General features: G+C 48.0%; 1 protein-coding gene across 1 annotated transcript in view; it reads right to left on the minus strand.

The window, feature by feature from the left end:
* CACNA1F (calcium voltage-gated channel subunit alpha1 F) overlaps positions 1 to 24158 on the minus strand; it is a 77333-nt gene that overhangs the window by 31243 nt on the left and 21932 nt on the right. The window contains 16 exon segments of the mRNA XM_056850406.1: positions 565 to 723; positions 1451 to 1652; positions 2571 to 2717; positions 4983 to 5035; positions 6863 to 6970; positions 7273 to 7360; positions 7795 to 7901; positions 9154 to 9213; positions 9380 to 9509; positions 11482 to 11621; positions 13877 to 13913; positions 14661 to 14678; positions 17372 to 17453; positions 18970 to 19090; positions 21586 to 21793; positions 23853 to 24078. Coding sequence (XP_056706384.1) covers positions 565 to 723; positions 1451 to 1652; positions 2571 to 2717; positions 4983 to 5035; positions 6863 to 6970; positions 7273 to 7360; positions 7795 to 7901; positions 9154 to 9213; positions 9380 to 9509; positions 11482 to 11621; positions 13877 to 13913; positions 14661 to 14678; positions 17372 to 17453; positions 18970 to 19090; positions 21586 to 21793; positions 23853 to 24078 — 1886 coding nt within the window.

Consider the following 24158-nt stretch of genomic DNA (forward strand, 5'->3'; position numbering starts at 1 on the left):
TTGTGAACTGGTAATATATTATACAACCTATTACAGGCCTGGTCTGTTTTATATTGTCTGTATATGTATATATATATCTGTGAATGTGTGCTTGTTTTACATGGGTTTCAAATAGACCACTGAGCAAGGTCATATAGGCCGAAATGCATCTGGCCTGTGGTTATAGATATCAGCCTTAAGAAATGCCATTGTGCTGTTTTAATGTTTTTAAATAATTTCAATCTTGACATAGCGCTTCTAATAAATTATATGTTCATTTATATATTTTTTCATCCCACCCAACCTTGGGTACCCAGCTGCCTTAACCTTGGGTACCCAGCTGCCTTATATTGATTCAGACCCTGGGTCCATCAAGGTCAGTATTGTCTACTCAGACCAACAGCGGCTCTCCAGGGTCTCAGGCAGGGGTCTTTCACATCACCTACCTGCCTAGTCCCTTTAACTGGAGATGCTGGGGATTGAACCTGGGACCTTCTGCGTGCCAAGCAGATGCTCTGCCACCGAGCCACAGCCCCTCCCCTTCACGGACACTGCCCCCTTCTGCCGTCGGCTGCCCGCTCTCACCTGTACAGCCAGCGCTATGGTGTTGAGCAGGATGAGAATGAACATGATGTACTCAAAGCCCGTGGAGTTGACCATGTACCAGACCTTGTACTGGTATCTGTTCTTGGGGATGTAGCGCCGTAACGGCTGGGCCTTCAGGGCGTACTCTACGCACTGCCGCTGTGGGAAGCAGGAGGGAAAGAAGAAGAGGAGTTGGTTTTTATATGCCAACTTCCTCTACCACTTAAGGAAGAATCAAATCGGCTTACAATCGCCTTTCCCTCCCCACAACAGATACCCTGTGAGGTAGGTGAGGCTGAGAGAGTGTGACTAACCCAAAGTCGCCCAGCTGGCTTCATGTGGAGAAGTGGGAAACCAACCCGGTTCTCCAGATCAGAGTCTACCGCTCCAAACCACGGCTCTTAACCACTACACTATGCAGATAGATAGACAGACAGACAGACAGAACTACCACTTAAGGCTTACAATCACCTTCCCCTCCCCACAACAGACACCTGTGAGGTAGGTGGGGCTGAGAGAACTGTTACTGGCCCAAGGTCACCCAGCTGGCTTCGTGTGTTGGAGTGGTGAAATACACCTGGTTCACCAGATTAGCCTCCTCCGCTCATGTGGAGGAGTGGGGACTCTGATCTGGAGAACCGGGTTTGATTCCCCACTCCTCCACATGAGCGGTGTAGGCTAATCTGGTGAACCGGGTGGGTTTCCCCACTGTAAAATGCTTTGAGACTCCTTAAAAGGTAGAGAAAATCAGCATATAAAAACCAGCTCTTCTTCTTCTTCCCAGTCTGCTCCTGCTTTCCCTTCAGCTGGCTCTGGGCAAGGAAAGGAATGAGAAGGATTTTTGGGTGGGGGAACAGCAGCTGCTTAGCAAAGGGGAAACAGGTACCTGGTTCTTATCGAGCTCGCAGTTCTTGTACTCTTGTTCCCCCTGGGCTCGGAAAGTGATGATGACAAAGCCCACGAAGATGTTCATCATGAAGAAGGCGATGATGATGATGTAGACGATGAAGAAGATGGAGATCTCCACCCGGTAGTTGTAGATGGGGCCCTTGTTCTCATCGTTGGCGTCGATGGCCTTGTACAGCAGCCTGGGACAAGGGGAGTGGGGAGGAGAGAGAAAGTAGCAAAGAACCAAGATCATGGAGGTAAGATGTCAAGCCAAAGGTGGAGTCTTCATAGATCACGTCCGTCCGTTACACGCTGTCACAGTAGCAGTGATCTTATCCCCAGTATAGGACATTTGCACACCTGCTAGAATGATGTAACCCTTCGTTTTACAGTTTTAGGCCTGAGAAACTTATGGCCTTCCACTTTGCTATCTTATCATGTTTAGAAACATCTGTTGATGTAAGCAGATGCACTTAGCAACATTTGTTGACGAAGGCAAATGCGTCTATTATTTTTCACAACAGAAGCGTTCAGATACTAAGAAGTAGTTGCATGATTGTAATTTCTTAAGGCTGATCAAGATAGATGGGTTTTCTCTATAAAGTTATATGGAAAACTATAGCAAATTGGATTTCCCTGGATTCCAGCTTTGGATACAGAGATTGGAGAAACGAGCCTGCCTGGTAAGGCCATTGGGTTCTTTTTGGCTTATTTGATAATCCTTAAGAGCAATAGACAAAAAACGGAAATGTAATTTGTTTTAACTGCAGTAACTGTTATAACCAATTTTGACATGTAATTAGAACTATGTTAGGAACCTTGATTTTGATACCTTGTCTGACCACAATTGTTGTGGGTCTATTCATCCCTCTGTTATATTGTACACTGTCTTGCTTAATAAAGCTCCCTTTTTATGACAGAAAAAGTAAGGCACAAAGTCATGCTGAGGGTGGCAACGTAAGAGCTATAGCCTTTATAAATAGGATGAGGCGGGAAGTGAAGGGAAGGGTGGATGGGATCAAAATCCAGAAAGGGTTTGAATCCAGGAAAGGGTTTCTTTGAAAGCACGTGGCGCTCACAACAAACACAACCGCACAGACCCCTCTAGAGTGACTCACGCTGGCCAGCCCTCAAAAGTGGAGACGGTGAAGAGGGCCATCATGCCCGACGGGACATTGTCGAAGTTGAAGTCGCTGTTCAGCCAGAGGCGTTCGCGCACCATCGGGTGAGTCACATCTCCATCCTTGTACACAATGAATGTGCCCCTAGAATTGTAGGGGGGTGTAGGGTGGGGAGAAGGGTCAGAAGAAAGATCTTGCTTTGTAGTGGTTGCAATGCTATCACTCCTCTTTTCTTGCCCAGTTTGCAAGTTGACTGAGGCCTTCTACGCGTGGCTGTTTCCCTCGCCGCCACCCCCTCCGATGACTTCGGGTCTTTGTGTTGATTATGCATGCTGTTTCCGACTGTCAGAGGTTGCCTCACTCTCCCCGTGTTTCTCCGCATTTTGCCCGCATTTTCAAATTTGAGATAAAACAAATCCCTAAAAAAGCGGCCAAAACGCATGGAAACGCAGACCGTTTAACTGGTTGATACTGGTATGCACGCCTTGTATGGAAGGCTAACACAGCCCACAAAAGAACAAACAGAAAGTATTCCACAGCATTGGGCTCTTTAATTTTTATAAATTTTACAGAATATATTGGGCACAAAGTCAAATTGGAATACATCCCTACATACATACCTGGGTTGTTGTTATTATTTTTCTATAATACTGTTATACATGTTGTAATATGTATTGGTGTGCATTGTAAGTGATGTTATTAGACCACTGATGAAGGCCAGGGGGACGAAACGCGTTTGGAGAGTGACCAGAATGATCAGAGGTCTGGAATCCATGCCCTATGAGGAGAGACTTAAGGAGCTGGGTTTGTTTAGTCTGGAGAAGAGCAGGTTAAGGGGTGACATGATAGCCATGTTTAAATATTTGAAGGGATGCCATGTTAATGAGGGAACTAGCTTGTTCTCTGTTGATTCAGAGACCAGGACACGGAGTAATGGATTTAAACTAAGAGAAAAACGATTCCACCTAAACATTAGGAAGAACTTTCTGACGGTGAGGGCAATTTGACAGTGGAATGCACTGCCTCGGGGTAGGGGTGGAGTCCCCGTCTTTGGAGGTCTTTGGTGGTGGAGTCCCTGTCTTTGGAGGTCTTTAAGCAGAGGTTGGATGGCCATTTGTCGGGAGCACTTTAATTGTGGGATCCTGCATGGCAGGGGGTTGGACTCGATGGCCCTTGTGGTCTCTTCCAACCTTGTGTGATTTTGTGATTTTTGTGAATGTGGTTTTAGTTTATCAACCTGTATTATTTGCCATTGTACTTTCTTTTAATATAATTTTAAATGCTTTTTAATGTAGATATCAGCGCATTAAAATAAATATATTTCTATACATTATTGTCCACCCATCCTTTGGGTATACACATATTAAAACACCAGTCTCTGTCACTTAGCCTTATCAGTAGAAGAAGAGTTGGTGTTTATACCCCGCTTTTTCTCTACCTTTAAGGAGTTTCAAACTGATGACTTTCTCTACCACTTAAGGAAGAATCAAACTGGCTTACAATCGCCTTCCCTTCCTCTCTCCACAACAGACATCTTGTGAGGAAGATGAGGCTGAGAGAGTTCAGAGAGAATGGCGAGTTTTGGGAAAGGATAGCAGAGGGATGAAGGCAATGACTTCTGCAGCGGGCTTCGGAACAAGCAAAGCCTGACGGGAGGAGATTTGGCTGATGCCATTTGGGCGCCTGGACTAAGTAGCATTGGGCATCTTGAGCCGCTGCTGTTACGGTGTGCTGGGGCATGGAGTAAACTGGTCGAAAGTTGTATCCAGTCTTTAGGAATCTCTCTTTCTGACCTAAAAGAGCATGGGTCATCGGCAGCTCTTTCTTCCTTCTTGAGCTGCTTGCAAAAACTGGATTCTGAAAGTACTACAATAAGAGCACGTAGAGTGTGCTCACCTCTATACCTAGGTCTAAACCTGCCACAATCCCTCCCAATGTATTTTGATTTTCTGATAATCCCGCGATACAGACGATTATTTATGTTGGCTAGACTGAATGCCATCCCATCAGGAGAGTTAATAGGTCATTTAAATAGGGTACCATACTGTGAGAGAGTACGTCAATGTGGTTCTGGCCAAATAGACGCTCTTCAGCATTCCTTGTTTAGCTGTGACTTGCTCAACGAGGCTAGAGTCAGATGGATAAAGCCTTTTATTCGGGAATCTGTCTCTAAACTGGATAATCTGAGGGTTCTTTTCCAGGGGCGGATTTTAGTATTACATTGGCAGTTGCCAAATTTCTTTCCCAGTCAATTAAGAGTAAAAAATACTAATTTCCTTATGGGCTATTTAGATAGCTCCGATTTTCTTCCTTTTTATTTCGATCTCAGTGTGACATTGTTCAGGGATGAATTGGCCATATGAACAATATCATTAAAGTAAGGTGTAATGGGGCCTGGACGGTACCTACTTGCACTCCTCTGGCGTGTGCTTGGCCTCATCTGTGCAGCTGTAGAATTTGCCCTGCAGGAGAACATAAACAAAAGGAGATCTGGGATCGGGGTGGCGGTGATGGCGGCAAGCTGGTCTGCTCTAGGGAAACTCATGCCCTCCTGAAGTTTGGGAAAGACACCCCTCAACTAGCTCTCCCCGAGCAGCGTTCTTCAGTCCTTGCTAGGCCTGGGAGCCATCTTGAACCCAACCTGGAAAACGGCACCCGCATTTATGATAGTTTCCGAGGGTCCGCAGTAGAACAGCTACATTTGAGTCCAGTAGCACAATACAGACCGACAAGATTTTCAGGGCATAAACTACCCACTGGCAAAGGAAATTTTGACTTTTGAAAGCTCATACCTCGAAAATCTTGTTGGTCTCTAAAGAGCTAATGAACTCGAATCTAGCACATTTGTTAATCTTCAGGTGGAATGAGATGCTACACTTCAAATGGGGCTGGAGCTGAAAACAGCTGCCTTCCTCAAGTTCCCATCCCTTTCTTTGTCTTAACACTTAATATCCCTTGGGGAGAGATCGACATCATTAAGACACATTACCATTAGGGCTGTGCATATCGATAAACCCAAACCAAAAATTAGCCAAAAAAGCCATTTCGGTAAATTCCGGGTTTGGGTTTACCAAATTCCAAAACCTGGGGGGAAAGCCAAAGCCAAATTGGCCATTCCTGAAAAAACCGGGTAATTATCCGGCTTTTTCAGGTTCTCCCCAGGCTTTGCAAAGAGCCCCCAAACGTGCAGGTTAGCTTGCCGGGACTCTCCTTGCAAGAACCCCCAAGTTTGGCGAAGATTGGGTTGGGGGTCTGAAGTTATGGGGTCTGGAAGAGGTCACCCCCTCCTGCCTCCATAGGAAGGTAAGAGATTCTCTGTCCGTTCACTAATCGGCTAATACTTGTCTATGGAGGAAGGAGGAGCGACCTCTCCAGAGCCCATAACACCAGACCCCCTGACCCAATCTTCACCAAACTTTGGGGTTCGTGCAAGGAGAGTCCCTGAAAGCTGCCCTGAAAATGTGGGAACTCTACCCCAAAAAATGCCCCCACAGGAGCTTCACAAAAAAATCCCCTTTGTTTCCTATTATGAGAATTTTCCATTCGCCGACTTTCGCTACATAGACGCAAGCCTCCAGACCCCATAACTTTGGACCCCCTGACCCAATCTTCACCAAACTTGGGAATTCTTGCAAGGAGAGTCCCTGCAAGCTACCCTGCAAGTTTGGGGGCTCTACCTCAAAAAATTCCCCCTAGGGCCGAATTATTTTGAGAAACCCGAAAATAAACCAAATCCCCATATTTACCGGCATGGGAATTCTGCTTATTTCAGATCTCCCCGAAAAAAATCAGGCCCAATAAACCTGAACTTTACTTTAAAAATTTTTGCACACCCCTAATTACCATAGACTCGTGTTCTTTGACATATTAGTACAGACTTTTGTCATAGATTGATCCACTGTAATTAAAGACTAGTCAGGGGGAGGGAAGAAGAAGAAGAAGAAGAGTTGGTTTTTATATGCGAACTTTTCCTACAACTTAAGGAGGAATCAAACTGGCTTATAGTCACTTTCCCTTTTCCTCCCCACAACAGACACCCTGGGAGGTAGATGGGGCTGAGAGTGTGTGACTAGCCCAAGGTCACCCAGCTGGCTTCATGTGTAGGAGTGGGGATACAAATCCAGTTCACCAGCTTAACGTCTGCTGGTCATGTGGAGGAGTGGGGAATCAAACCCGGTTCTCCGGATCAGAGTCCACCTCTCCAAACCACTGCTCTTAACCCCTATACCACGCTGGCCCTGTCCGTACTTCCCATGACCCACCCAAATGCCAAAATTTTAATTCCTTACTTTGAACAGCTGAACTCCGATGCACGCAAACATGAACTGCAAGAGGGTGGTGACTATCATGATGTTCCCAATGGTGCGGATGGCTACAAACACACACTGAACCACATGCTGTTGGAGAAGAAGAGGGGGGAGGAAACGTGGTGTGAGATGCCCAGCAGGAAGGACATTTACACCCCTCCTCTGCGCTAGGAAGGAGAAAAATAGGAAAGGAACTACAGAGGACCATCTGCCATGCCCTTAAGGTAGGGTTGCCAGGTCCCTCTTCACCACCCGACTGAGGAAGGCAGGGTTTGGGGAGGGGCAGGCACGGCGTTGGGGATCCGTGCCCTACATGTCATAGAAAGGAAAGGATCTGCCACCAGGTCCCTTTTCTAGGTTCACCCACGTGCCCTTGGGAATTAGGTCCTCACCTTGAGCCCCTTCGCCCGGTTGATGGCTCGGAGTGGGCGGAGCACCCGCAGCACCCGCAAAATCTTCACGACGGAGATGGCGCTGGAGCTGAGGATAGAAAAGGAAAGGAAATGAGAGAGTTGGGGGCTCTAAACACACACACACCACCACAATTCCTTTTCAATTTGGACATCCTTTCTTCCCCAGAATGGACTAAGGCCATTTATGCATGGGAAGTTTTGCCTTGGATTTGCCGCTCTCTAGATGTACATTTTCCCCATCCAAATTCTCAAAATTCAACAGTAAGCCCCTATGCAGAGCTTTGAGAATTCGGATGAGAAAAATGTGCATCTAGAGAGCAGCAAATCTAAGGCAACCCCCCCAATGCATAAATGGCCTAAGTTTCAATTCCTTTTCCTTTTCACATAACCCACCAATGTCTCTTTGCCGCCCACCCCCCGAGTGGGCTAACATGGTCCATTCCGTCTCTTTCTCTCCTGAGACTATCCTACTGAGTATGCCCACTCCCCATTCAGACTCACTGGATGCCGAAAGAGATGAGGGACACGCTGACGACGAGCAGATCCAGAAGATTGAACCAGTTCCGGCAGAACGAGCCCTTGTGCAGGAAAGCGCCATAAGCCGTCATCTGAGGACAGAGACAAGCTAAGCACCCCAATCTAGAGACCCACTTGGAAAGCACGCAAGTTGTAGAACAGATTGTGCAACTCCCCCTTGTTTGCATGACGAGTTACAAAATCAAACTCTTCTGGGTGCAAAATTTTAACTATTTTTTTTTAAAAAAAACACAGAATACACATACTTGCTATGCCTATAGCCAGGGTGGAGTGACATTAGTCTTGTACAAGCTATTCTCTGTGTATGTGTGTGTTTAACTCGCATCTCTATACCCTACTAGTGTACTCTAAAGCAGTTTATGCATGGGAGGTTTTTGCCTAGGATTTGCCACTCTCTAGATGCGCATTTTTCCCATCCTAATTCTCAAAACTCTGAACGGGGGCTTATTTTTTATTTTTGAGAATATGGACGGGAAAAATATGCATCTAGAAAGGGGCAAATCCAAGGCAACACCTCCCATGCATAAACATGGCCTATGTTCACAAAGTACAAACGTATTCTCTGGATCTCTTAACAGTTAAGCATGGGTATTAAATGATCTTGAGAATGCACTCACGTTGCTTATATATGTATGCATGGTCAAGTCACAATTGACTCATGGCGACCCCAGCAAGGGGCTTTCCAGGCGAGTGAGAAGCAGAGGTGGTCTCCCATTGCCTTCCTCTGCAGAGTCTTCCTTGGTGGTCTCCCATCCAAGTGCCGACCCTGCTTAGCTTCCAACTTATGGAGACCCCAGCAAGGGGCTCTCAGGGTAAGAAAGCAGAGGTGGTTTGCCATTGCCTTCCTCTGCAGTTGTTAATCCTCTTCTCCCTGGTTTGGAAGGGTTACGAGGGCATTAGCCCTGGTAGCAATCAACTCCTGGGGCCACATTGTCGTTTTGGACTCTGGGATATATTCTCCATCTTTCCGATCGATGGGGCCAGCCCCCTGCCCATATCACCATCTTCTCCCTTCAGGGTCACAATTATCAACTGATGTTGCCAGATTAATCTATTTCTTATCAGACAAGGACTCTTATATTTCCCAAAGAATGTCACCGTATGGCCTGACGACAAAGAAAATCAGGGCAAAGCAAAAAATGAAAGGGGGTAAAGCTGGAAACAGCCGAATGGGCACATTTTAATTTTTAATTTTTGTATTCTTTTAATGATTCTGGTTTTGTATATTTTAACCTGTTGCTATGCTGTATGAGATTGTAATAGCCTACGGCCTTATACAATAAACTTGACTCGATCATCTTCTCCCCACTTTAGATCTAGTACCTTGAGCAGAATCTCAACAGTGAAGATAGCAGTGAAGGCATAGTCAAAGTAGCCCAGAATCTGAACGAGGGGCAAGAAAAGAAAGAAAAAGCGGGGGGGGGGGGGAGAGAGAAGTGAGAGAGGTAAAGAATAGAAACTGGAAGAGAGGAGCAAGCGTTGATTCTTCTCTCAATTCCACCTCCTTCCTATTCCACCCCCCCTTACATTCCCGCACGACACGGCTTACATTGTTACGGAAAGAGTGTGCCCGGATAGGGTCCTCAGCTGCCAGGGAGATGCTGCTGAGGATGATGAAGACGAGGATGAGGTTGGTGAAGATGTGGTGGTGGATCAGCCGGTGGCACCCGACACGAAGCCTGGTGGGGAAAAGGGAGGTAAAAGGAGAAGGAGAAGACTTTCTCTACCACTTAAGGGAGAATCAAACCGGCTTACAATCACCTTCCCTTCCCCTCCCCACAACAGACACCTTGTGAGGTAGGTGAGGCTGAGAGAGTTCAGACAGAACTGTGACTAGCTCAAGGTCACCCAGCTGGCTGCAAGCAGAGGAGTGGTGAAACCAACCCAGTTCACCCGATTAGAATCCACCGCTTATGTGGAGGAGTGAGGAAGCACACCTGGTTCTCCAGATTATAGTCCACCGCTCTTAACCACTACACCACACTGCCACTACACCCAAGATGGGTGAGCTCTAGACCTCAGAAGAAGGTTGCCAGGTCTTCTGAAGCTAGGGGCGGCGCTGGCCAACAAACAAAGGGTGCCTGGCTGATTAAGGGGTTCATTCTGGTGAGGGCAGGGACAGAGTCTATTGGTGGAGCACAGAAAAGCCCCCAGTGGGTCAGAGGAAGAGCCTGGCTCGGCCTCTTTTCTCAGGACATTTATGCAGGGCCGTTTCCCCGCGGTCACCCCCGCCGACTGTTTTGGGGCTTCCTTTTGATTATGCACGCCTTTCCCGACCGTCGGAGGCCACCTTGCTCTCCCCGCGCGTTTTGCCCGCGTTTTCCAGATTCCGGCTAAAACAGCATCTGGAAAACACGGGCAAAAGCCATGGAAATGCGCGGGTGGAGCGAGGCAACCTTTGATGGTGGGGGAAAGCATGCATAATCAAAAGGAGGGTGGCACAGGTATTTTAAAAATCCCTTTCAGCGGCCATTTGTGGGACTGTGGAGACAGGGTAGTTGAAACTTTAGATCACCTGATCCTCTTTTGTAAGAAGTGGGAAGCAGAGAAAACCCGATGGATTTCGCCTATTTTAGTAAAGTACGGCCTCCCCTTAAAACCTTGGATTATACCATTCTTTTTATCAGATCTAGACTCAAGATACTGAGAAAGTACATCAAATAGCCAAATACCTAGTTTATGTAATGGCCCGAAAGCTATCAAATAGCTCTGATAGTGCAAGTTTACACTGTACCACAAATGGATGAAGTCTTTTATTAATTATGTTTATTCTAAAATTGCAAAATTGCTTCTCTCTGTTTCTCTATACTATGAACGCTTAAGATTTTGTCAATGAGCAATAAAGATTTTGGATTTGGATAATCATAGAATCATAGAGTTGGAAGGGACCACCAGGGTCATCTAATCCAACCCCCTGCACAATGCAGGAAATTCACAACTACCTCCCCCACACACACACCCAGTGCCCAGAAGATGGCCAAGGTGCCCTCCCTCCCATCATCTGCCTACGTTCATAGAATCTGCATTGCTGACAGATGGCCATCTAGCCTCTGCTTAAAAACCTCCAGGGAAGGAGAGCCGACCACCTCCCGAGGAAGCCCTGCATAAATGGCCTCAGGGTGGTGTCTGTTGGTTACCAACCACAAGATGTCATGCAGACATTGTTGGGGGAGGGGGAAGAGTAATTAAAGGCTCTTCTCACCATATGAACAGAAACTAAGGGCCAAACTACACGATGCGTCCAAAGCGCGTCCGGTCATGGGGGCCTGACTGGACTTGCAGGCATACATCAGGGGAACTGATGTTTAAAAAGCAGCTTGTAACGCAGGCCTGCTCTGGGTCGCACTCTATATCCCCTGCCTATGTCCAAGCTGTGGGGTCATCCCAGGCTAGAACAAGATAGCATCTCCCCCTAGCTTTTGTATACCCCCTTCCATATTCTCTAGGGTTGCCAACCTCCAGGTACTGGCTGGAGATCTCCCGCTATTACGACTGATCTCCAGCCGATAGAGATCCATTCCCCCTGGACTCTATGGCATTGGACTCTATGGCATTGAAGACCCTTCCCCTCCCCAAACTCTGCCCTTCCCAGGCTCCACCCCCCAAAACCTCGCCGGTGGCGAAGAGGGACCTGGCAACCCTAATACTCACAGGTTCGTCTTGCTGAGACAGAAGAAAGAGCTTCCATCAGGGATCGGCAGCACTTTCTCTTTGGGAATATCCTCCTGTTTGGCAAGGTGGGACTCCGCTATGCTCTCCTGGTCTCCTTCATCCTCCTCCTCCTCCTCCTCCTCCTCCCCTGTAAATATGGCAGGATACAGGTTTCAGTTCGGGATTCCATGGGATGGTCCCTTTGATACCAGATGCCCCCACCTTGAGGAATGGCCTGCCTGGGGAGGTCAGGAAGGCTCCCCCTCTCTCCTGGCTTTCTGCAACCTATGCAAAACAGAACTGTTCGAGAGGGCTTTCCCACACAGGCAGTTGAGCTTCGCTGTACTAAATGCTTCACAAAGTTCTTGGATAAATTATTAGGGATTGCCATCTATGCCAGTGGTTCTCAACCTGGGACCATATGGCCCCCCGGGGGGCCCAGGATATTTCAAGGGGACCACAGGTGAAAATTGCATAAATGGGGGGGGGGCATGGCACGAGACTAGGGGGCCACAGAGGGAAGCGAGAAGGGAAGAAAACAGAAACACATGACTTTCTTCATTGCACTTCTATGCATCGTTTGCAACTGTGGATTTTGGTACCGCTGTAATCTTGTGCCACGGAAGTAGGGGGCTTTGTTCTCCCTTGTATGTGAACATTGTTTTTTATTAGCGTGTTACATTCCCTTTTGGTGGGGTATTTTTTTGTAAATTTCAGTTTCCCAGTAAGAACCGTATGTGTGCATTTTGTGTGGCTGTTTATGCTTCTTTGTTCCTTGGCTATTTACGAACAAAACATTTAAATAGCTACCTTTCTACCGGTAGGATGGGGGGGGTGGGGGCAGGCACAGGAAGGAAACAAGGTCGGAAGGGGGCCACGGTCAGAAAAAAGGTTGAGAACCACTGATCTATACTACTTTGATTCAGCTGTTGGCTATGTACCTGTAAGACTATTTCATATTTCATATACTGTTATATTTATTTATTTATTTATTTTTATTTCTTTATTCAATTTATTACCCGCCCTCCCCGGCCAAGACCAGGCTCAGGGCGGGGAACATCACACATGTAATATTAACAGTAAAAGTAATAATTCTAAAATCAAACAATAAAACCCAATTAAAAACCATTCAAAACTCCAGAGGGCGCTTAATTTGGCCCATAGTGCCCAGAGTAGGCAGTAGGTTGCCCCCCTCCCCGCAATATAAGCGGATAATGTATGTTATATCCACAATTTATAAGTCTGTATATTAGTTGTGCTGAAATAATTTTGATGTATATTTTATGGTGAGTCATAACCTACTTTTGTTGAAATGTGAAAAGATTACATGTTTACAATCTATTAATGTTGCAATATTCTATATGACTAAACTGAGGCTATCCTATTTTGGTCACATCATGAGACAAGAGTCACTGGAAAAGACAGTCATGCTAGGAAAAGTTGAGGGCAGAAGGAAAAGCGGGAAGACCCAACAAGAGATGGACTGACTCAATAAAGGAAGCCACAGCCCTCAAATTGCAAGATCTGAGCAAGGCTGTCAAAGATAGGACATTTTGGAGGACTTTCATTCATAGGGTCGCCATGAGTCGGAAGCGACTTGACGGCACTTAACACACACACATTCTATTTCAGGAGGTACTATTTGACTACAGTATTTCCTCCAGGGGACCTGATCTTTGTGCTCTGGAGATGAGGTGTGATTCCAAGGGATCTCCAGGTCCCACCTGGATCCTGGCATCTCTAATCTATGGTTGGGAGGGGGGGGGCTCATAAGGATCAGGACTTGGGACAGCCCCCCCCCCAAAAAAAAGGTCGAGAAAGAGAAGAGAAAAAAGCACTAATGGCTGCTTCAAAAATCTAATTTGCTAATATGCAAAGTCGCTCTGACCTGGATGGCCCAGGTTAGCCTGATCTCATCAGATCTCAGAAGCTAAGCAGGGTCAGCCCTGGTTAGCACTTGGATGGGAGACCCCCCAAGGAAGTCCAGGGTTGCTACGCAGAGGCAGGCAATGGCAAACCACCTCTGAATGTCTCTTGCCCTGACCTGGATGGCCCTGGCTAGCCTGATCTCGTCAGATCTCAGAAGCTAAGCAGGGTCAGCCCTGGTTAGTAGTTGGATGGGAGTCCAGCAAGGAAGTCCAGGGTTGCTGTGCAGAGGAAGGCACTGGCAAACCGCCTCTGTTAGTCTCTTGCCATGAAAACCCCAAAAGGGGCTGCCATAAGTCGGCTGCGACTTGAAGGCACTTTACACACACACACTATGCAAAGTAACACACAATTATAAGTACACAATGTTGATATCACAATGCAATGCAATTATCATATGTTCAACACAATACTGTAAAGTCCCGAAATGGTGGAATAATGGGAAAAAATCAGCCTAGAAACCTAGGACTGCCACATAATATCTCAATTCCTCAAGTGGAAGAAGACTTGATCTGGGTGAGGAGTTCGTCTGCCCAGGAGTCAAATCGCTCCTTCATGTATAGAAGCTCAATTTCTTCACCGGGGGCTGCTTTGCAAAAACCCGGACGGCAAGTAATCTAGTTAAATCCCAAGATGGGGACCCGGTGTAACTCCCATTTCGCCAATGCTTTATCTATCAGGAAGGTATCTTATTATGTGGCAATAGATGAACGTCTATCATATTGCTAAAGAGTACAAGACCCACTTCGAATGGAAGGCTAAAGATTTGGAAGGCAACATTTAAAAAATCATTGCATTCAAATAAAGCAGGGATGGGGAACCTCAGGCCCGGGGGCCGTATGCGGCCCCCGAGGACATTTTTTGTGGCCCTCGGGAGCTCCAGGGCTCTGCCGCGGAGGAGGGGCACAGGGTGGCCCTCCCCGAGGGTGTTCCTGGGGCCGCGCTTTACTGCGGCACCCTTTGGACCTCCTTTCGCCGACTGTCGGCTGTTGGTCAGCGAGAGGAGAGGGGAGGGAGAGGGACGCTTCCCCCAAGGCTGCCCCCTATGGCCACAGCGTACAGGAATGCCGCGGCACATTGTAAGCCCCTATTGCTGGCGGCAGAGCATGCATGCGGGAGTCGATCGGGCCTCCCAGGGGGGCTTTTGTGGACTTTGGGGGGGGGAGGGCATGAAGACTGGGGCCCAGCCGCGCGGGGCCAGTGTGCGCGGGTGTGGGTGGGAAGGCTTTTCTCTCTTCCTCTTTTTCTGTCACTCTTTCTCCTTTCTCTCCCTCTCTTTCTCCCTCTTTTTCTGTCTCTTTCTTTGTCTCCCTCCGTCCTTTTCTTTCTTTCTCCCCCTCTCTCCATTTCTTTCTCCCTTTCTCTCTCTTTCTCCCTCCCTTTTCCTTTTTCTCTGTTTTCCTACCTCCCTTGCCGATCAACTGTGGGCTGCGCCCCCATGGTACCTCATTTGCTCGGGCCCACTGCTGGCTGCCCTCCCGCCTGTGTGGCCTCCCCTGGGGTTGCCAACCTCCAGGTGGTGGCTGGAGACCTGGCAACCCTAGCCTCTCCCCCCCACCGGGAGATCTACACCTGGTATGGCCCCTGAATGATGTCATAAATGTGCAAATGGCCCTTGGCAGGAAAAAGGTTCCCCACCCCTGAAATAAAGGATAGCAATCTTATTTTTTAAAAAGATCTTTACCTCCTTCTGCACTGCCTTCTTCCTCCTCTTCATCACCGCAGTCCACCTGAGGAGAAAGCAGATTTGAGGTACCACCAACGGAGGGAATCTTAATGCTCTAGGCTGATCCTGCATTGAGCAGGAGGGTTGGACTAGATGGGCTTGTATGACCCCTTCCAACACTATGATTCTATGAGAGGAGGGACTCCTTTCCACCGCTTCAAGACCATGGCGCTACTGTCTTTCACAAAGGGGGGCTGAGATCAGAAGAAGAAGAAGGTTTTTATATGCCAACTTTCTCTATCACTTAGGGAAGAATCAAACTGACTTACAATCACCTTCCCCTCCCCACAACAGACACCCTGTGTGGTAGGGGGGCTGAGAGAACTGTGACTAGCCCAAGGTAACCCAGCTGGCTACGTGTGTAGGAGCGGGGAAACAAATCCAGTTCACCCGATTAGAGCCCACCGCTCACGTGGAGGAGTGGGGAATCAAACCCGGTCCTTCAGAGGCTCGTAAGAATGTAAGAACATTATGAGAAGACAAGACTCACTGGAAAAGACAATAATGCTAGGAACAGTTGAAAGCCGCAGGAAAAGAGGAAGACCCAACATGAGATGAGTGACTCTATAAAGGAAGCCACAGCCCTCAGTTGGCAAGATCTGAGCAAGGCTGTTAATGATGGGACGTTTTAGAGATCTTTGATGCATAGAGTCGTCATAAGTCGGAAGCGACTTGACAGCTCTAAACTTACACACATATACATATGCATTTTGAGTTATGGGAAGCATCAGTTAGAAGAAGAAGAAGAAGATGAGGAGGAGGAGGAGAAGGAGAAGGAGGAGGAGAAGGAGGAGAAGGAGAAGGAGGAGGAGAAGGAGAAGGAGGAGGAGAAGGAGGAGGAGAAGGAGGAGAAGGAGGAGAAGGAGAAGGAGAAGGAGAAGGAGAAGGAGAAGGAGAAGGAGAAGGAGAAGGAGAAGGAGAAGGAGAAGGAGAAGGAGAAGAAGAGTTGGTTTTTATATGCCGACTTTCTCCACCACTTAAGGAAGAATCAAACCGGCTTACAACTACCTTCCCTTTCCCTCCACACAACAGACACCCTGTGAGTTAGGTGGGGCTGAGAGAACTCCAAGGGAGCTGTGACTAGCCCAAGGTCACCCAGCTGGCTTCATGTGTAGGAGCGGGAAAACAAATCCAGTTCACCAGATTAGCCTCCACCACCGCTCACGTGGAGGAGTGGGGAATCAAACCTGGTTCTCCAGATCAGAGTCCACCGCTCCAAACCACCACTCTTAACCCCTACGCTGGAGTTACATCTCCAGAAGCAGTTTGGCTGGAGCTGGAGGGCAGGGATGTCGTTCTCACCTTCACGCTCTTCTCGTCTTTTTCGTTGCTCTCCTCCCCCTCCGCTGGGGTCCCTCTGGGTTGCGCCGTGGAGAGGACAGAAGGCAGTGTTAGAAGGCGAAAAAGAAAACATGAGCCCCAGTCTTATATATGTGATATGGTACCCGTAAATTCACCACAGAAGGGACAGAAACAGCTACAGGGAGTGTACAGGAGAAAACACACTGGCAATTTAAAAATAAATAAATCACCTTAAGTACACATAGGAAAAAACACGCATAAGGTGTAGTTAAGAACATAAGAACAGAAGGAAAGCGCTGCTGGATCAGACTGTGGAAGGTGGACTCTATGGCACTGTACCCCATTGAAGCCCCTCCCCAAGCCCCACCCTCCGCAGGCTCCACCCCCAAAATCTCCAGGAATTTCCCAACCCAGAGCAAGCAACCCTCTTCATTGGTTCGGAAATAGGGCTGCCAGGTCCCACTTCGCCACCAACAGGAGGTTTTTGGGGTGGAGCCTGAGGAGGGCAGGGCTTGGTGAGGGGAGGGACTTCAATGACATAGAGTCCAATTGCCGAAGCGGCTATTTTCTCCAGGGGAACTGATCTCTGTCGGCTGGAGATCAGTTGTAACAGCAGGAAATCTCCAGCTAGTACCTGGAGGTTGGCAACCCTATTTGGGAGCCCAGTGGCATAACAGTTGTTCACAAGAATCCCCTGAAGTCTGTCTTCAGTACTATAATGCTCTACTGTTAGATCAGGTCAGTAGATCCCATTCTCCCACTTTCCTCTAAAAAGCTACAGACAGACTTTAAGAGTCCAAATGCCTGTCTTCCACAAGATTTCCGAGTCTTCCTCCACTGGAGCAGAGCCTGGGGGTCTTGGTTCCCTTTCCCCTCCCAGCCAGCCCACCGTCCATTATGCCCCATTTTACGACTCTGATTAGGGGTGGCTCTTACTTTTTCTTTTTTGAGGAGTTTATGTTGTCCCCATCTGCAAGGTTGTCCACAGCAATGGCCAAGAAGACATTGAGGAGGATATCTGGGAGTGAACGCTCAAGAAAAAGTCACTAGCGTGGAAAGAAACGGCCCATCCCCAGTACAGAACTAAGCGTGATGTTCATGTGCATACTGAAGAAGAAGAAGAGTTGGTTTTTATATGCCGACTTTCTCTACCATCTAAGAAAGAATCAAACCAGCTTACACAATCACCTTCCCTTCCCCTCCCCACAACAGACACCCTGTGAGGTAGTTGGGGCTGAGAGAGCTGTGACTAGCCCAAGGGCACCCAGTTGGCTTCATGTGTAGGAGTGGGGAAACAAATCCAGTTCACCAGCCTCTGCTGCTCACGTGGAGGAGTGGGAAATCAAACCCAGTTCTCCAGATCAGACTCCACCACTCCAAACCACCGCTCTTAACCACTACACCACGCTGGCTTTCTACATGAACACATGAAGCTGCCTTATACTGAATCAGACCCTTGGTCCATCAAAGTCAGTATTGTCTACTCAGACCGGCAGCAGCTCTCCAGGGTCTCAGGCAGAGGTCTTTCCCATCACCTTCTTGCCTAGTCCCTTTAACTGAAGATGCTGGGGCTTGAACCTGGGGCCTTCTGCATGCCAAGTAGATGCTCTATCACTGAGCCACGGCCCCTCTCTATTACATAAGAACATAAGAAAGGCCCTGCTGGATCAGACCAAGGCCCATCAAGTCCAGCAGTCTGTTCACACAGTGGCCAACCAGATGCCTCTAGGAAGCCACTAACAAGACGACTGCAGCAGCACCATCCTGCCTGTGTTCTACCGCACCCAAAATAATAGGCCTGCTCCTCTGATACTAGAGAGAATAGGTATGCAGCATGACTAGTATCCATTCTAACTAATAGCCATGAATACCCCTCTCCTCCATGAATATGTCCACTCCCCTCTTAAAGCCCTCCAAGCTGGCAGCCATCACCACATCCTGGGGCAGGGAGTTCCACAATTTAACTACGGTATACGTTGTGTGAAAAAATACTTCCTTTTATCTGTTTTGAATCTCTCGCCCTCCAGCTTTAGCAGATGACCCCGTGTTCTAGTATTATGGGAAAGGGAGAAAAATTTCTCCCTGTCCACTCTCTCCAAACCACGCATAATTCTATAGACCTCTATCATGTCTCCCCTTAGCCGCCTTCTTTCCAAGCTAAACAGCCCTAAGCGTCTTAACCACTCCCCATAGGACAATTGCTCTAGTCCCCTAATCATTTTGGTTGCTCTTTTCTGCACCTTCTCAAGCTCTGTAATATCCTTTTTTAGGTGTGGTGACCAGAACTGCACACAGTATTCCAAGTGTGGTCTCACCATAGATTTGTACAAGGGCAGTATGATATCAGCAGTTTTATTCTCTATTCCTCGTCTAATTATAGCCAGCATGGAATTTACCCTTTTTACAGCAGCCGCACACTGGGTTGACATCTTCATTGAGCTATCCACTACCACCCCAAGATCCCAATACTATTGTTCTGCGGTTGTTCCATGACAGCAGAGGGCCTTCCTGCCAAGCCAACCATCAAAGGATACAGTTTCCGCAGATGAAGAGGATGATGAAATAAATGCAGACCAGCATGCCTGGAAAATAGGGGCCACCATAGGCCATGATTCCATCATACATCACCGCATTCCAGTCCTCCCCGGTTAGGATCTGTGACAAGGGAAGGAGGTGGGGAGACAATAAAGCTACTGTTCTTCCCCAAACACTCCTAGACCAGTAGAAAAGAGAAGGCCATTTTTGCATGGTCAATTTTGATGCTCGCTCAAAGTTCTTTATTAAAATGTGACTTTAAAATGCCTTTTCACGATCCCAACGCAAAAGGAGAAGTTCCACTCCCCCCACTCGCCTGCTCCTTTTTTCCTGTTTGCATAGCCATTAGCATATGCATAGCTAACGCGCCTCTGTTGTTTTGCATTGTTCCTTGAGGGGGATTCTTCGCCGGCAAACACCAAAGGTCGCGTTAAAGGGGCTCTTAAGTAATGCAAAGCAGGTATGCACCGGCTTCGCAGTCACTTCCAGAATGACGGTTCAGTGGACAAAATTTAAAAAACAATGCGGGGCACTTCAGCCTGGAATGCGCTGCTAATTACCATGCAAAAATGGCCCGAGTCCAGTAGCACCTTAAAGACAAAAAAATTTCTGGCAGGGTATGAGCTTTCATGAGCCATAGCTCACTTTTTCAGGCCTCTATGCCCTGTTTGTCTGTCTGTAGCAGTAGAGAAGGAGGAGGAGGAGGAGGAGCAGAAGGAGAAGGAGAGTTGGTTTTTATATGCCGACTTTCTCTACCACTACAGGAAGAATCAAACCGGCTTACAATCACCTTCCCTTCCCCTCCCCACAACAGACACCCTGGGAGGTAGGTGGGGCTGAGAGAGTTCTGAGAGAACTGTGACTAGCCCAAGGTCACCCAGCTGTCTTCATGTGGAGGAGTGGGGAAACCAACTCAGTTCACCAGGTTAGCCTCCACCACTCATGTGGAGGAGTGGGGAATCAAACGCGGCTCTCCAGATCAGAGTCCACCGCTCCAAACCACCGTTCTTAACCACACCACCATGCTGGCAGTAGCACCTTAAAGACTAACAAAATTTCTGGTACGGTATGAGCTTTCGTGATCCACAGCTCATTTCTTCAGGCCTCTATGCCCTGTTAGTCTGTCCGTAGCAGCAGAAAAGAGCAAGAGTCCAGTAGCACCTTAAAGACTAACACAATTTCTGGCAGGGTATGAGCTTTTGTGACTCACAAAAGCTCGTACCCTGCCAGAAATTTTGTTAGTCTTTGCAAATCACAAAATCACAATGTTAGTCTTTACACGTTTTGTTAGTCTTTACAAATCACATAATCACACAAGGTTGGAAGAGACTACAAGGGCCATCGAGTCCAACCCCCTGCCATGCAGGATCCCACAATAAAAAATCACAAAATCTTTAAGGTGCTACTGGACTCTCGCTCTTTTCTACTGCTACAGACGGACTAACATGGCTACCTATTGCGATCTAACTCCTACAGCAGGGCAGCTCGCAATTTTCCAGTGGGGAGAACTTGGATTTTATTATGCTGTCTCAATAAAGCCATCCCCAGTTACCCAGAAAAGGAATTCTAGGGTGTTTCAGCAGCACATCCTCCTGCGTATTTCGGAACATTTGCTTATCTTTGTAGGCACCTGCCCGTCATATTTATACTTCACCCTTCTTCCATGGAACTCTTCCTTCTCCATAGAGTCCAAGGAGTTCAATGTTATTTTCACAATTAACTTCCATGCCTTGATCTGGATGGAGCTTCTGAGATCTGATGAGGTCAGGCTAACCTGGGCCACCCAGGTCAAGGCAAGAGACCAACAGAGGTGGTTTGCCATTGCCATTGCCATTGCCTGCCTCTGCGCAGCAACCCTGGACTTCCTTAGTAGTCTCCCACCCAAGGACTAACCAAAGCCAACCCTGCTTAGCTTCTGAGATCTGACGAGATCGGGGTAACCTGGGCCATCCAGGTCAAGTCAAGAGACCAACAGAGATGGTTTGCCATTGCCTGCCTCTGAATAGCAGCCTTGGACTTCCTCACGGGTCCCCCACCTAAGGATTAACTAGGGCTGACCCTGCTTAGCAGCTGAGATCTGATGAGATCGGGGTAGCCTGAGCCATCCAGGTCAGGGTAAGTCTGTAACAGATACCCACTCAAACTGTCAGACGTGACTCAATGGGACTTTGGGTTCCTATTGCTTCTGCATCCCAGGAGTTTCCTGTTACAGCCACAAACACTTATAGAGTCATTGAATCATAGAGTTGGAAGGGGTCACCAGGGTCATCTAGTCCAACCCCCTGCATAATGCAGGAAATTCACAACTACCTCCCCCCACCACATCCCCAGTGACCCCTATTCCATGCCCAGAAGATAGCCAAGATGCCCTCCCTCTCAACATCTGCCTAAGGTCCTAGAATCAGCATTGCCGATAGATGGCCATCTAGCCTCTGCTTAAAAACCTCCAGGGAAGGAGAGCCCACCACCTCCCGAGGAAACCTGTTCCACTGCAGAGCCTCTCTGTTAGAAAATTCTTCCTAATGGTCCGACCTTCTGGGGCAACAGAAACTTCTGTGGTCACCAGAAAGGTTCCTGACCTCACTGCCGCCAGCCCTTCTCTCATCCCACTGTACCTGGAAGACCGTGAGCAGGGCCTGGGGGAAAGTGTCGAAAGTGCTGCGCTTGGTCTGGGTCTCGTCAAAGTTGAACTTGCCCCCAAAGAGCTGCATGCCCAGCAGGGAGAAGATGATGATGAAGAGAAAAAGCAAGAGAAGCAAAGAGGCGATGGACTTCATGGAGTTCAGCAAGGAGGCCACCAGGTTGCTTAGCGAGGCCCAGTGCCTAGAAGGTCAAACGGATACGGAAGAATGGGTTGAGTGATGTGGTGCAGATTGTCTCACGACAGGGCCGCCAATTCCAGGTTGGGAAACAATGGGAGATTTGGGGGTGGAGCCTAGGGAGGGCTGGGGGAGAGGAGGGACCTCAGCAGGGTATAATGTAGGGTTCCCAGCTCCAGGATGGGGAATCTCCTGGAGATTTGGGTATGAAGCCTGGAGAAGACAGGGACCTCAGTGGGGTACAATGCCATAGATTCCACCCTCCAAAGCATCCGTTCTCTCCAGGCGAACTGATCTCTGTAGTGTGGAGATGAGCTGTAATTATGGGGGGTCCACAGGTCCACGTGGAGGCTGGCATCCCTAGTATAATGCCACAATGCCACCTGGAGGTTGGTCCCAAAGATACGATTATATCCTTGTGAGGTCCCTCCCCTTCTCCAAACCCCTCCCTCCCCACGCTCCGCCCCCCAATTCTCCAGGTATTTCCCAACCCAGAGCTGGCAACCCTAGTAGCAGCCGAAAGGTGAACACATTGCACTCAAGGAATGATAAAAGGGGAAGCTTGAGACCTCTTTCTGTGAAATAACCAAGCACCTCTAGATTACACTAGCACCCCCCAGGTGGGGGGGTTTTCATGCCCCATTCCTAAAGTCTTGAGGTCTGAGCAAGCCTAAAAAGATCTAGCAATCTTAGAGGTAAGCCGCTGGAAAATCTGGAGGAAGAGTTGGGTATAAATCCAGTGAGTTAACAAAGAACAATTACAATCACTTTCTCAAGACCCTTCACACGACATCACGCTTATAGCAGGTAGTGTTGCAAGAACATAAGAACATAAGAAAGGCCCTGCTGGATCAGACCAAGGCCCATCAAGTCCAGCAGTCTGTTCACACAGGGGCCAACCAGGTGCCTCTAGGAAGCCACTAACAAGACGAGTGCAGCAGCACCATCCTGCCTGTGTTCCACCGCACCCAAAATAATAGGCCTGCTCCTCTGATACTAGAGAGAATAGGTAAGACATTATTGGTAAGACATTAATGCAAGACATTATTGGTCCATCAAGATCAGTATTGTCTACTCAGACTGGCAGCAGCTCTCTAGGGTTGCAGGCGGAGGTCTTTAATATCACATCCTAACTGGTCCCTTTAACTGGAGGTGACGTGGATTGAACCTGGGACCTTCTGGAAACGCACAATCTGATTAACTCTATACTTACGTCAAACGGTGATAAAGTATAAATAAATTACTCAAAGAAAACTGTAGACCAGATGTTGAGGTGTAGCGAAATAAGTAGGACTAATCGTAGGACTATCTTATAAATTGTTAGACAGTATACTATATTTTAAATAAAGGACTTAGAAGTTTTATTTAATGGGGTCTTCCAAGTTTGATTTTTCTTATTAGCTGATATTGAAGGCAGTTAATATATGGCACCTTTTGTAAGGTCTGATAAACTGTACGTTTGGTTTTATGTAAGTGTGTGTGTTTGTTTTGTTTTTGTAATAAATAAGAATTTAATGGGGGGGGGGGAAGAACCTGGGACCTTCTGCATGCAAAGCAGACTGAGCCATGGCCCCGCCAATTTTTTAAAAAACAAAAGTTCGCAAATGTGCTGTTGGGAAAGTGCCGAAAGAATAGAATAGCTAGCAAAAGGAAAGTCTGGAGTCTGCAGTATTTTTCACTTCAACATTCCTGCTAGGCTTTGTATGGCGAAGAGGACACCGTGCCCCCATGCCCGGTCCAGTAGTGGGGAGAGCTGTGGCTCAGTGGCAGAGCATCTGCTTGGCATGCAGAAGGTCCCAGGTTCAATCCCCGGTATCTCCAGTTAAAGGGACTTGGCAAGGAGGTGATGTGAAAGACCTCCGACTGAGTCCCTGGAGAGCCGCTGATGGTCTGGGTAGACAGTACTGACTTTGATGGAACAAGGGTCTGATTCAGGATAAGGCAGCTTCGGTGTGTTCGAACTTGCCCGGCTGTGACAACAGTTAATAGGCATGACTCCCGTTCAACCTTAAATCTCAAACATCCCGCCCCCGGCCAAAACCAGCTGGCGAATGCCACCATACCTGGTAACCTTGAAGATCCGCAGGAGACGGACGCAGCGAAGCACAGAGATCCCAAGGGGCTGCATGATTTCAAATTCGACCAAGACGGTCTCCAGAATCCCGCCGCACACCACGAAGCAGTCGAAGCGGTTGAAGAAGCTGATGAAGTAGGCCTGCCAGCCCAAGCTGTACATCTTCAGAAGCATCTCCAGGGTGAAGAGCGAAAGAAGCACCTTGTTGGCGTAATCTGTTGGGGAGGGGAAAAGGCGTAGGGTTGCCAACATCCAGGTGGCGGTTGGAGATCTCCTGCTATTACAATTAATCTCC

This window comes from Euleptes europaea, chromosome 1 (genome assembly GCF_029931775.1).
Source record: "Euleptes europaea isolate rEulEur1 chromosome 1, rEulEur1.hap1, whole genome shotgun sequence".
NCBI lineage: Eukaryota > Metazoa > Chordata > Lepidosauria > Squamata > Sphaerodactylidae > Euleptes > Euleptes europaea.